Source organism: Fukomys damarensis, unplaced genomic scaffold (genome assembly GCF_012274545.1).
Source record: "Fukomys damarensis isolate Sample0158 unplaced genomic scaffold, DMR_v1.0_HiC HiC_scaffold_9, whole genome shotgun sequence".
Classification (NCBI taxonomy): Eukaryota; Metazoa; Chordata; class Mammalia; order Rodentia; family Bathyergidae; genus Fukomys; species Fukomys damarensis.
Window position 1 is genome coordinate 24,478,480 of NW_022900921.1, and position 13,054 is coordinate 24,491,533.

Below are 13,054 nucleotides of genomic sequence, written 5' to 3' on the forward strand. Positions count from 1 at the left end.
TTTTTTTTTTTTTTTTTTTTTGAGGGACAGAATTTTGCTGTTTCCCAGGTTGGCTCTGAATTTCTGTACTCAAGTGATCCTCCTGCCTCAGCCTCCTGAGTAGCTAGGACTACAGGTGCCTGCCAGTATACCTGGCTTCATACTTTTAGTAAGATCAGGATCTTCTGGCTTTTTCATTTCCTACTGTGACTAGATCTGCATTAGTCAGAACCCTTACTGAGCAGGCAGCACTGGAACTGGCTGGCGGGCTTCAGGTAGGTCTCACACTGTTAGGAATAGGGCTCTCTTAATCTTGATCTGCCTGCCTTTGTCCTGGCTTCATTCTCAGATAGAATTTACCAGAATACATTGCTCTTTCCTCAGTACTTCCACCCCAGTACGCTCACAGTAGTCGATACCCTCACAGACCCAACTCGTTCAGGTCCAGTGCTGGTCTCGTGGTTGGAGAATAGGGTTCTCTGGTTGGCGAGGCCAGGCCAGGCCACGAGAACAAAGATGGTGAGGGGTGGGGCTCCTGGGGAGAAAAGTCAGGGGCCAGTTCCTGGGAGAGGTTGAGGGGCACAGTGAGTACAGGGCAGCAGATCGGTCCGATATTCCCCTTCTAATGTATGATGAGAGTAGTGGAGGGTGAGGAAAAGGTGCAGAGATGCCCGCTATGGCATCTAATGAAGGCCACGCAGACTCCTTCCATGGGGGCTGGACCCCCAGTCAGGTCAGGGGCAACCATTGACCTGAGAGTCAGAGCTTCTGTGGAGCCACAGGAACAAAAAAACCTTTCCTCCCTCACCCAGAGGCTGGCTTTTCTTTCTCTTCTCCATTTTGGCCAGCAGCCTGTCTACCTTCTCTGTCCTGTCCACCTCCACTTAAGTGGGCCAATGAAGCTGCAGTCTCATGGGCTGCTGCGGGGAACCTATGACATCATTAGCCTGGTGGTGTTTCTAAATGGCCCGGGCCACCATCTTGGTTGCCATGGCAACCATGAGGTCAGCACTGAGCGAGCCACCCAGCTGTCCCTGGCAGGTGGCATCATTGTGTGGATTCAGAGGCCCTTGTCACGGGGCAGCAGATGTGAGGACGTTGCCTGCCTCACACGCACGCGCGTGTACACACACACACACACACACACACACACAGCCCTGAATTTCCCCGGGATGGGTGGAGGTGGAGGCACCTGCTGTGCTGTCCCTTTCTCTTTCAAAGTTAAACACTTGCGTGCACAGCCTCCCAGCTCTAAGCTGGGGCTTCTGCAAATATCCCCTCGGAGAGCTGCTGATGAAGAGGGGCTTAGGCCAGGATGTCCTCACTGGCGGCTGCGGGGCTGCAGTAGCAGCTGTGGGTGAGCAGGAATGAGACAGACGAGTGGCGGGCAGGGTCTCTCCAGTGCTTTTCTAAGCATCAAGTACCCGGCTCTCTGGGCTGCCCCACCTCCCAGGTTCCTCTGCTCTGCTGAGGACTTGCTAATCCTGGGCCCAAACAATTTCTCCTCCTAAAAGTCTTCACCCAGGCTGCTTAAAGCTCCTCTCTTGGGCCCTCAAGGCACCTCATTGAGACCTACGCTTTGTGCTTTAATAGGAAATTCCACCACCCATGCAATAAGCATATTATATACAACAGCACACAAGTGTTCCCCTCCCACACACGCACATTTGTCCCCTGCCCCACCACTTGCTCAAACTTCTTTTTTGAGATTGCCTTCAAGTGGGTTGTGGTGACAGATTGGATGGCCTCAGGGGTGTCAGATCTCTTTCTTGCTTGGCATATTTTATTTTGGAGGTAATATCCAGGAGTCATAGTGCCAAATTGGGCTGGTATGGCTATGACCATTGTTGCCCACCAAAGATTACCAGATGCCGATGGCATGCTGCTCTCGAGTGCCACTGAAAGCCTAGCATTCCTGAAGAGTTGTGCATCATGTAGTCAGGACCCTTGGAAAGAGGGAGTGTTGCTCTAGCAAGCCCAGCCCATCATATTCCTCTCCGTGGTCCTCAGCCTCCTATCCTCACCTGTAAGACAGTTCCCCAGCCTTCAGGTCACACTGCAGAGTTGCCAGTCCCAGTTATGACCTCCAGGTCTGATGTAGCTCTGTCCCCAGCACCCAGTGTAGGGGCTGGGCTGTACGTGGGCATTCACAGATGTACACTGCGGGGCTGCTTAAGGAAGGGATCATGAGCAACCCTTATTAAACACAAAGTTTTATAGTTTTATAGTTATCTATAACTATAGTTTTATAGTTTTTATAGTTATTTATAACTATAGTTTTAAGTCATCCCCTTCAGGCTTCCCAGCAAGCCTCCAAATGGGTGATACTGTTCATGTTTTATATATGAATTCAGCAGAGGCTCAGAGAGGTGAACAAAGTCATCCAAGATCACACAATCCATCAATGGCAAGGCTGGGATTTGACCCCCATGCCTGCCTCTGCGGCATTCTTTTCCCACCACCACCTTAGTCTTCCAAAACAAGAGCTCTTGAACTGGGCCTTGTGGCATGTACCTATCATCCCAGCCACTCTGGAGGCTGAGGCAAGAAGATCACAAGTTCAAGGCCAGCCTGTGCAACTTAGCAAGACCCTGCCTCAAAATGAACTAAAAAGGGTTGGACATACAGCTCAGTGGGGGAGTACTTGCCTGGCATGCTGCAAGCCCTGGGCTCAATCCTCATTACTTAGTAACAAAAACAAAAACAAAATGACCTTTAAGGTTAATGCAGCAACAGAGGTGCCAGAAGTCATTGAGCCCTTTGTGTAGGACACCAGAATCACTGATACTGGAACTTCCAGCCCAGGACAGAAATATTATAACAGAACACAGAGCTATTTGTGAGCACACATGCTAGGATCACAGCCACACATACAAACCGTAAGAGAAGCCAGCCAGGGGCCAGGGATTTAGCTCAGTGGTGCCGCCACCTGCCTCGTAAGCACAAGGCCCTGAGTTCAATCCCCATACCAAAAAAAAAGAGAGAAGCCAGCTGTCCACCTAGCTCTGGTCGGCTAACAGTTTGCACATTTCCCTGCCCATGTCTGATTCTCTTTGGTTCTGTTCAGATTTCTGCATGCATTTGCTGGAAACAAAAGGTAGCAAGAAGAGGGAAGTGGAGTGGTGGTGAGAACTGACCAGGGGTAGACTTCAAGCTGAGAGGGAGGCCTGGATGAGCTCGGTGATAGAGTGTGTGCTTACGATGTGTGGCCCTGGCCTAGGTTCAGTCCCCACCACAAAAACAAAGTCTCAGAAGCTTTTACACCCCACAGTTGTATGAGATGAGAAGAGGCTGCCTGCTGCTGGAACAGTGTGAGGAGACAGCCTTCATAGCCTCCCGAGCACAGCCTGGATTCTCTCCCCCGCCTCCCTCTCTCTCTCTCCTCCCTGCACTGTGAGCCCAGGAATGCTGTCTCAGTCATCCCCATCTCCAGGCCGGGCACAGCTCAGGCAGATAATAAACAGGTGTTGAACAGTGAGCAAACACACAAGAGGCGTGCACCCCAGTCCTCCCGTCCAAGGCAATTTCTGTTATCTGAAGAACAGAACAGAACCAGAAGAAGCTTGGTGATTCAGTTCTGGAAATGTACAAAACACAGGTCCTTGTGGGGCATTTGAGCTTAACTAGATCTTCCAGAATGTTGTGTACTGGGGACACATTGATCCAGCCCGGAGCGAGCCCCTGAGCAAGATCTGAGGCATAGAAAGACTGAAAGATAAAGTAGGTTCTACTATTACCAACAAGGATTTTTTTTTTTTAAACTGAGGACTGAGCCTAGGAGATTCTACCACTCAGCTATATCCCCAGCTCATTTTACTTTATTTTAAGAAAAGTTCTTCCAAATGACCCAGGCTAACCTTGAACTTGCAGACCTCCTGCCTCAGCCTCCCAAGAAGATAAGATTTCAGGCATGGACCACCATGTCCTGCTATAAGTCTTGTTTTGAAAGTTACATAGCTTCTTCATAAACTCTGTAGGTAAGGATCCTTTATTTCAGGAAATTTACTGCATAAACGTCTTTCAACAGGACTGGAAAAATAATTACACTTAGAACTTCTCCATTCGTGAAGACAGTCACTGGAGGAGGCTATAGGTTGGGAGCAAGGCAAGGTGGTCTCAGAAAAAGTAGAGCCTCTGCAGCCTCCAAGCCTGGATTCTGGAGGCCTGTGCTTCTCTGGTGGCTGTGTGACCTTTACATGTCCTTCCCTGTCAGAGTCTCTGTCTCCTCATCTGGGAAACAGAAGTCTCCCCACAGTCAAAAGGACTGAATGAGAAAGCAGAAAAAAGTGCCATCCCAGGCCCTGCACAGAGTAAGTGCTCAGCTAAGGTGGAGGCCGTTTGGGGTGGAGCGCTGCTGAAGTTATGAAAATGGCAGAGAGGGACCTCACTGTCCCATGGGCCCTGGACGGGAAGCTGAGGGGTCTGGCAGGAGTGACACAGCTGCGTAGAGACCACCACACCCACTCCTCTGCCACCTCTGAGCTTTTAGGGCCCAGTCACCAGCCTCCCTGCATGACAGCCCTCACCCGGCTGCCACGACTTGGGTGTTCTCATCCTTGGCTCCAGTCTGTCTGGCGCCGCTGGCGGCATCTGATGGGACTCCGATTCATTATTTATTTCCTCTGGGGAGGCCTTTTCCACAGGCTCTGAGAACCACACTGACTGGACGGGGAAAGTGGGTGAGCAGTTCCTGGCTCCTTGGGGTCCCGCAGGCAGTGGGCCTCAGTCCCCACCATCCTCATGGCCAGCCCCATTTCATAGATGGGGGAAACTGAGGCTCAGAGACTTTAAGTTGGCTGGCTGTCCCTGCCAGGCCCTCAGAGCTGGGACTGCACCCCAGGAGCATTCCCTCTCATACCACGGTATGCACCCCACAGTGTGTAACTGGGGAGCCAGGGAGGGGCAGTGAGTTGGGAAGGTGTTTGGGCTAGTGGAAAAACCAGAATTTAGCTCTCCAGCCAGTGTGGTTAAAGCACAACCTTCCACATTGCAAGGACTTGAGAGCCGTGACTGAAACATAAGGAAACACACACCTTTCAGAGTTAGGCTGGGGTGCAGCCCAGTGCCAGAGCGCTTGCTTATCATGCGTGAGGCCCTGGGTCACAAACCCTACATTGCCAAAAAAAAGATAAGAAAACCCTAAAAACTAATAAGCTAGTCATGGTAGAAGGTTGGGAAGCTGACAGAACCTCCAAAAGGAAGTTGCTGGATGAGAACAAAGGAGCATTATTGATGATTTCTGATTTCTGTGTTCTCCCAGACTCTCTGGGGCCTGGAGATACGATTGTCCTTGTTTTTATTTCTGGAACTGTGGCTGCTGACCAGAGTGGGGTTGCAGGTGCTGACCATGGTGGCTGTGGGCCCCAGCAGATCTGCCCCGCCCCACCTCAGCTTGTCCCCTGCCTTTGGGCCTGGCGGGGACTGACAATACTGTGGCAGTGGCAAGCAAGGAGGGGACAGGCGTTCACGTGTGCATCGTGCCACAGACATCTGTGGTCCCTGTAATCCCATGGGCCAAGGCGGCCTGGGAACTACGGATACAGGCACACAGATAGGAGGGGCCAAGTTCTGCAGACTCAAAGCTCCGGATGGAGCAGCCAGGCCCAGGGTCTGAGGTCAGGCAGAGGGTTCCGCAGGCAGTGGACATCAGTGTGGCTGCCTGCTCCACCTTAGCTCCACCACGGCCCTGAGTCACCTCTGCCCTGCCCTGAGTGCAGGACTCTGCTCCTGCCCTGAGGCAGTCAGTCACGTTTTCATTCACTCATCGCCTACTCAGCTACTCCGTTTCCTCCTTCTCCCTCACTGTCCCCTTTACGTCTCAGCACCCCCTACTGTGGATCCCTTTACTTCTGCTCTCCTCTCTCCCTGGGGCCTTCTGAGAGTGAGGATGTAACAGTAGGACTGGCTTTGGCATTGGTGAGAGGCAGGGGCCCCCGACTGGATAAAGAATAGGAGCAGCCTCTGGCCTGAGTAGCTGTGCCCTGGAGCAGGGCCCCTCCTCACAGACCCTGCTGGCACTGGCCTGAGGATGGCCCCGTCTTATGCTGCTGTCTGACTTCAGAGAGCCCTCCAAGTACTTGGGCATAGGTCAGCTGCCAAGAGTTTTGCTGTCCTCTCCCTCCATGGATTGACTTGTTCCCTGCTCAGAGTGCCGGGGAGAGAGTGGAAATTGAGACCCAGAGTCCTCTCTGGGAAATAAGTGATAGTTTACTCATTTTTCTGACAAAAGTGAGTGTCAAGTTTAGAAAATAACAGATCTTAGCAACAAGGGTGGATCCTTCTTGTCAACTGTAAGAATAGATTAGGTGCCAGACATGATGGCACAAACCAGTAATTGCAGCACTCTGGGAAGCTGAGGCAAGAGGGTCACAAGTTCAGAATCATCCTGGACAACTTAGTGACTTAGCCAGCTGCTGTTTTAACATACAAAAATTAACATTAAATTAGCAAGGCAGGAGTGGTTTTTCCATCTTACAGAGGAAGACAAAGAAGTCTCAGAAGGCTCTCCCATAGCCAGAGTTTTTAAATAAATGACAGCCACCACTCAACCCCCAAGGGCTGGCTTCTCCTGGTTGTCAGAGCAGGGTAGGCTCCAATGGACTCCCCAGTCCCTCCTCACACCCACTCTGGTCACTGTCAGCGAGGAGGTGCAGTCCTTCCTGCCTTGTCCTCTGCACCCAGAGAGAGACAGACAGACAGGCAGACAGACAGAGAAGAGCCCTGATTCTCCTGGCCCTCCTGTGTGCATGAGGAGCTGCAGACTGGAGTTTCTGTGTCTGTTTTCTGTTTTTTCTTGGGGGGCGGTTACTGAGGGTTGAACCTAGGGCCTTCACACTAAGTTATACCCCCGGCACATTTTTTATTTTGAGAGCACAGGGTCTCACTAAGTTGCCCAGGTTGGGCTCAAACTTGGAATCCTCCTGCCTCAGCCTTCCCGCTGTCCAGTTCCATTCATTGCTCTTTATCTTGGGCCTTGTCCCAGGTCAGGGAGACACTAAGCTACCATTACCCTGTTCCCTACTGCCAGCAGCACCCCACGCTGTCTTCAGCCTGTCCTGACACCCTTCCAAAGCAGCCTGTGGCCTCTGATCGTACCTGCTCTGCACATTTGCTCCCACATCACCCATGCCTGAGTGTGGTGGAGCTGCTGTCCTGCTGCCTCCATGCACAGCTCAGCTCCAAGAGCAAGCACAGCTCTGGTGCAGCCCTGGAGCTTTATTTCCCCATTTCAGACATGGAGATGGTGGCCTTTTCAGGGTGAGGGACAGTCATAGCCAGCTGCAGCAACACCTGTCTACCTCTATGTCAGATCCAGGCAGCGCCCGGACCCTTTCCCTGGGACCCTGCTTCACCCATGCGGGTTGCGCCTGTGCACGTGTCAGGGGGGCTAAGTAGGTTAAAGGGAAACATTAGTGGTCCCCCTTGTGCATAGCACCGCTTTCTGCAGTTTTAGTTATCCATGCTCATCCAGTCTCAGTTTTGTTTTGTTTTGTTTTCCTACAGATTGGGGATTGAGCCTAAGGCTTTGTGCCTGCTAGAGAAGTGCCTTATCACTGAGCTAGACTCAAGCCCCCTTTTCATAGGGAAAAAATAGTTTTTTACTGTAGTATATTGTTGCAGTTGTTCCATCTCATTATTAAGTTGTTGTTAGTCTCTTACTGTGCCTGTTTTATACATTGAACTTTCTCATAGTGTTATATGTAGGAAAAAAAAAATCTCTATATGGTTGGGTGCCACCTATGAACATAGGCACCCACTGCAGGTCTTAGAACAGAGCCTCTTGAGGATTGGGGTGCTGTGGTCATGGATGCCAGGGGACCATGCCAGTTCTCGTGTTTTCTCCCCGCGCTCCAGGCCAGACCAGTGAAAGAAAGCTTCAGACTGGGTGCCAGGTGTGTGTGAGTCACAGACGCCCGGGTTCCAAACTGTGTAGATGAACACCGATGTGTTTGTGTGTATGTGTGTGGTTATTTTTTTATTTTTTGCTCCATTCCTCTCGTCATATTTTCCTATCCTCTGATCCAAGCTCTAAAAGCATTTTGTGGTAGAAAATCTCCCATCATCTGATCCCCTCTACCAAAATAAACCAGTTCCCCTGCCGTCATCTTCCCTGAAAAGTGCCCCTGCGTCATGCTCTGAGGCTGGCAGGGAGAGGCCTCGCCCCTTCAAAGCACTTCACCTAATCCCTCCGGCATGGCCAGTCCTCCTTCACTCCCTAGAGGGCTGCTTCGGTTTCTCGGGCTGTTATTACTGGAATGCCAGCTGCTCTGCTTCCAACCCGCCCATACAGACCTGCTGTGTCTGTCTTGGGCCTTGCAAGCCTCTGCTTAGCTCATCTCATGGAAATATCATTTAAAAAATAAACGCCAGTTCCATCTGCTCTTCCCTCCTGACTTTGCTGTGTCTCTGGCCCTCTCACCCCTAGCATTGATTGATCTGTTACAGTGCTGCCATCTCCCAGAGTCCTCCTGCCTGTTGGTAGCTGGCTGTTCACCCACTCCCAAGTGCTGGGATTACAGGCGTGTGCCACCACGCCCGGCTGAGGCCTTGGGTTTCATCACTCACACTGGGGGGAATAAAAAGAGTAAACTACAAACTTATATCCTACTATAAGTTTTCTGATAGCTACAGAGTGCTTTTGGTGCTTGCCTTGTGGTACCCTTGCAGTTATTAGCATGATTATCAGCTTATTAGCCATCCCACAGGCGGTGCATGCTCCTGAGGTTGGTTTCCAGACCAGTGCTGCCAATTCAGCCCGCTGCCAATCTCAGTCAGGCATTGGGCCTGGCTGTCAGCCTGGCCTTCAAGTCCTAGGATTATCACTTCCTGGCTATTGACCTTGGGCCAGTGGCACTGCCTTTCAGACTCTCCATCCTTTCAACTTGCAAGTGGGATCATCCAGAGCCAGTAAAGTTAGAGTAGAGATTGAGACCACCTTGGCTCCAAGGTCAAGGCATGACTGAGTTTAAATCACAGCTCTGCCACTTTACTTAACAAACTTTGGGAAGTGATGGCTAAGCCTCAGGTTTCCTGCTGTGAAATCAGTCTAGTAATCCCCCTCCTAACTCAGAGGACCCATACGGAAATTAAAGGTGCTGAAGTTGGTGGTTATCACTCTAATTCTTCACCATCCAGCAAGTGGTTTTCTTTGAGCCCTGAGGGCAGCATAGTGGCTGGTGGTCATGGGGCAGGGGAGGGGATCTGCCTCGGGCTTCCTCCAGCACTGACCTCTGATGTGTACCCTCCCCACCCCTCATTCAGATCTGTGCAATCATTGGTGGGACCTTCACCGTCGCTGGCATCCTGGATTCCTGCATCTTCACAGCCTCCGAGGCCTGGAAAAAGATCCAGTTGGGCAAGATGCATTAACGTCCCGCCTGGTCCGACGGCCAAGGACTGGGGAGACTGCCAACCCTGCCTCTAGCACCCTGTCTCTCTAGCCCAGGATCTGGCTGCATCCCAAAGTGTGTGGGGGAGGTGAGGGAAGGGAAAGTGGGTGGCTGAAGGTTCCTCGGCTACCTCTCTTCCCCACATTACATTTTAGATAAATAACACTGGCTGCAGTTGTGATGTTCCTTTCCCCCAGGAGCTCCAAGATGAGAGTCAGACAAGGGGTGTGCTCTAGGAACGTTGGGTACCATTTCTGGAAGGGCAACAGTCCTTTCTTCTTAGGGAGCAGCCTAGAATCCTTGTTGACCAGCTGTCAACCAGGCTGTGACAATCTTGCTGTGTTTCCCTTACCCAGTTTGACACACTAATCACGTGGTTTCTCCCCTGGACCGTCAATCTGGGCTCTCTGCTTGGACCAGACTGCCCAAAGGTACTCCTGCTTAGAGCCTTCGATGCAGGATGGCTCTTCCCGGACAAGCTCCTGAGGTTTGACATTGTAGCTGGGACTCTCACTTCCTCCCCATCCGTCCCTGGCCAGGCCTCATATCCCTTATTCCTATCCCTGTCTGGTTCTTCCAAGAAGCATGTGCCCATTGCTCGAGTGATCTGCCTACTGGTCACAAGGTGGGTCACAGACTCCTCTCCTCTCCTGTCTTTGTTCCCCTGAACCCCCACCAATGTGCCTCTGCCGCTGTGCTGTGTGGTACTGGCATTGCTTGGTGGAAAGGCTGATTCCCACTGCCAGGTCCCTCCATGGCTCTGTTGGGACCTGCAGTGGCAGGAAGTGATAGAAGTCACCCTGGGAGAACCAGATAGATGTCGTTTATGCACTTAGTCCACAAGGGAAGTATCCTTCCCTGTAAGCCTCCAACAACCATGTCTCAGCCTCTTCTGGGCAGCCAGAATTGGTTCTAAAGTCTTAGCTGAGGGAACAAAGTGGACCAGCCCTTCTTCTCCCTTTGGAGCTCCCCATCCCAGGCTCCCCTTCCAGGGATGCCCCGCACTTGGACCTCTGCAGCCCAGGATGGTCCAGGTGCCATTGAATTCCCTTGCTAGCTGACCACACACCACATTCCCCCTGGGGCGGTGGACTCCAGTGTTTCCCATGTGCTGCTGAGGTGGGTTCCTCCACTGCTGCTCCCCCTCACTTGTCCCTTTGTGTCCCGAAAGGGAGGGGCAGTGGTCCAGGCATGAATTCCACCCAGGGAATTTTAGCTATGCCCTCATGTTCCAGGGAAAGTGCCCTGCCGCCTGTTTTTCATTTATATCGAGATTGTTTGCATACTTTTATAATGAGGGGGAGTTTCCAGTAGAAGGACTTTTTAAAATTATCTATAAGGGATAGCTCAAGTCTCTGCCATTTGTAAATCTTGGCTCTGATTCCAATTAGCAAAGCTGTCCCTTTTGCATATGAGTTAACTAATGTGTGTATAGAATGCTGTTGGCTATTTCTGGTATCTCTGGCCACTTGGGTTTTTTGGTTTTTTCATTCTGTTCCCTGGTTATAGAAAGGAGCCCGTCTGGTGTGTGAATATGTGCACCTGTAGAGGGTGACAGGGTGGGGTGGGGGTGGAAAGTGTGTGGCACACACGTGAGTTGAAATCCAACTTTTATGTATTAAAAAAACAAAACTCTGAAGATATGGGGGATGTCAGTTTCCTATGGAAGAGACACCTCTGACCTGTTACCCTTACAAACAAAAATCTCAAGGGAAAAAAAAATGTTTTAGTCCTTTCTCCCCTCCTTGGGTTCAAATAGATTATTAAAATGCTGATTTTCGGAAGTAATGCTGTGTGATTCTTTCGGCCTCGGTTGTGGCTGGGGAGCTGGGAGGAAGAATCAGTCAGAATGGAATTTAATTCTAGAAGACAGATTTGGAAATGTTGAAAAAAAAAAGATCTGTTGGAAACCAGGAGAATCATGTAGGATACTTACTTCTTACCCTTTGACCCTTGAGCAATTCCAGTCATCTTTGTCCTGGCGAGATCATGTCAGCTAAGGGATAGGAAAGACTCTAAAGAAGGGGCTTATTGTGAACACGTTAGGCTATTGGCACCCCAATTGCATACATTGATAAACAAGAGGAGGAATCATGGTATCATTGTAGTCCCAGGGCAGGCAGCTCTGAAATGCTGGACACTTAGACTCCAGATATTTGCAGGACCCAAGTTGTGCTTAAATATTTATCAGAAACAAAAGAATCATATTTCCTGTTTGTGCTATTTTTCTTTTCTTTTGGTGGTGTGTGGGGGGGTGCTAGCAATGGAACCCAGGACCTCAGGTATACTAGACAAGTTCTTGCTGAGCTACACCCTTAGCCTGCTGGCTCAAATACTTAAGATTATTTTCTATGTTGGGCAATTCCAGTGCAAAACAATAAAGCAAGACAGGAGGTGGCAGGGGAGGGTAGATTCATGGAGATTATCAGAAAGTCAAGACCTCTTGGGTTTTTTGTTTGTTTGATTTTCTCTCTTAAATTCTTTTATTGGTACATTTTAGGTATACTGTACATTTACATTCATCATTAGGAATATGCACCTTCACGTGACTATCCTGGTTCTTATTTTTTCCCCATTCCCCTGCCCTCCCTTTAACTCCTCCACCCTTCCCTATTTGCAAAAGCTCTGTTTCCATTTATTTCTTATCTCAAATTTTTTTCCTTTCACTTTTTTCCTTTCCCCTACCCCTCCTACTTCCTCTACCTCTTAGCACCTTTTCTTCCTATTTCACATACAATGTTACTAGGGTTTTGTTGTTGTTGTTGTTCTTGTTGGCCCCAGGATCAAACTCTGGACCTTCTGCTTGCGAGGCAGGTGGCAGCACCACTGAGTTAAATCCTCGGCCTAAGATCTCTTCGGTTTTGGGTTTTGGGGTTTTTTGTTTGTTTTGTTGTTGTTGTGGTACCAGGGATCAAACTTGAGACCTTGCACTTGTGCAGTGCCACTGAGCTAAATCCCCAGCCCAAGACCTCTTAGATGAAACTGTTCCTTTTTTAATCCCTGAGAATGTTCCTGGGACTGCCACTTTCTGGCTGTATAGCTTCAATCTGGGTCCTTAACCTCGGTTTCCTTTAAGTGGAAATGGGGATCGTAAAACAAGTATATCATAAGATTGTTATAATCTACTACTGGATCATTAAATGTGAATTAATTATACAGATAATACATGCTTATAAGCCCTCTGGAGGAAAATCAGAGAATACTATAAAGTTAAAAAAAAGAAAACAAAATTAAAGTCACCCTTAAACCCAGCCATCAGAAGTAGTCATTAACATTTTAGGGATGCCTTTCTGTAAACAAAATAGGATCATATTGTGGTTATTATTTTGTAATTTCACTTTTTGGTGATTGATAAACATCTTCCTAGAAGGCCAGGGATTTAGCTCAGTGGTACACCCACCTGCCAAGAAAATCTTAACTAGGTTAATAAATATGGGACTTCCCCACCCCCTCTTTCTGGTAGGGCTGTAACTCAGGGCCTGGAACATGCTAGGTAAACACTGTACCATTGAGCCACATCTCCAGCCCTGAATCTCATCATTATCTTTCCTTGCTGCAAGATAACAAATAGCTGGGTGTGGTGGCACGTGCCTGTGATCCCTGCACACAGAAAGGAGGAAGGAGGATCACCGTGAGTTCAACGCCAGCCTGAACTACGTAGAGACCCCTTCTCAAAAAAAAAAAAA

The 13,054-nt window shown here is 49.8% G+C and overlaps 1 protein-coding gene across 1 annotated transcript in view; it reads left to right on the forward strand.

The window, feature by feature from the left end:
* Positions 1-11,152, forward strand: part of Ergic1 (endoplasmic reticulum-golgi intermediate compartment 1) — a 107,670-nt gene extending 96,518 nt beyond the window's left edge. Inside the window, exon 10 of the mRNA XM_010622167.1 lies at positions 9,241-11,152. Coding sequence (XP_010620469.1) covers positions 9,241-9,348 — 108 coding nt within the window. The 3' untranslated portion in view covers positions 9,349-11,152. The remainder of the gene's footprint in view (positions 1-9,240) is intronic.
* Positions 11,153-13,054: the final 1,902 nt, after the last annotated feature.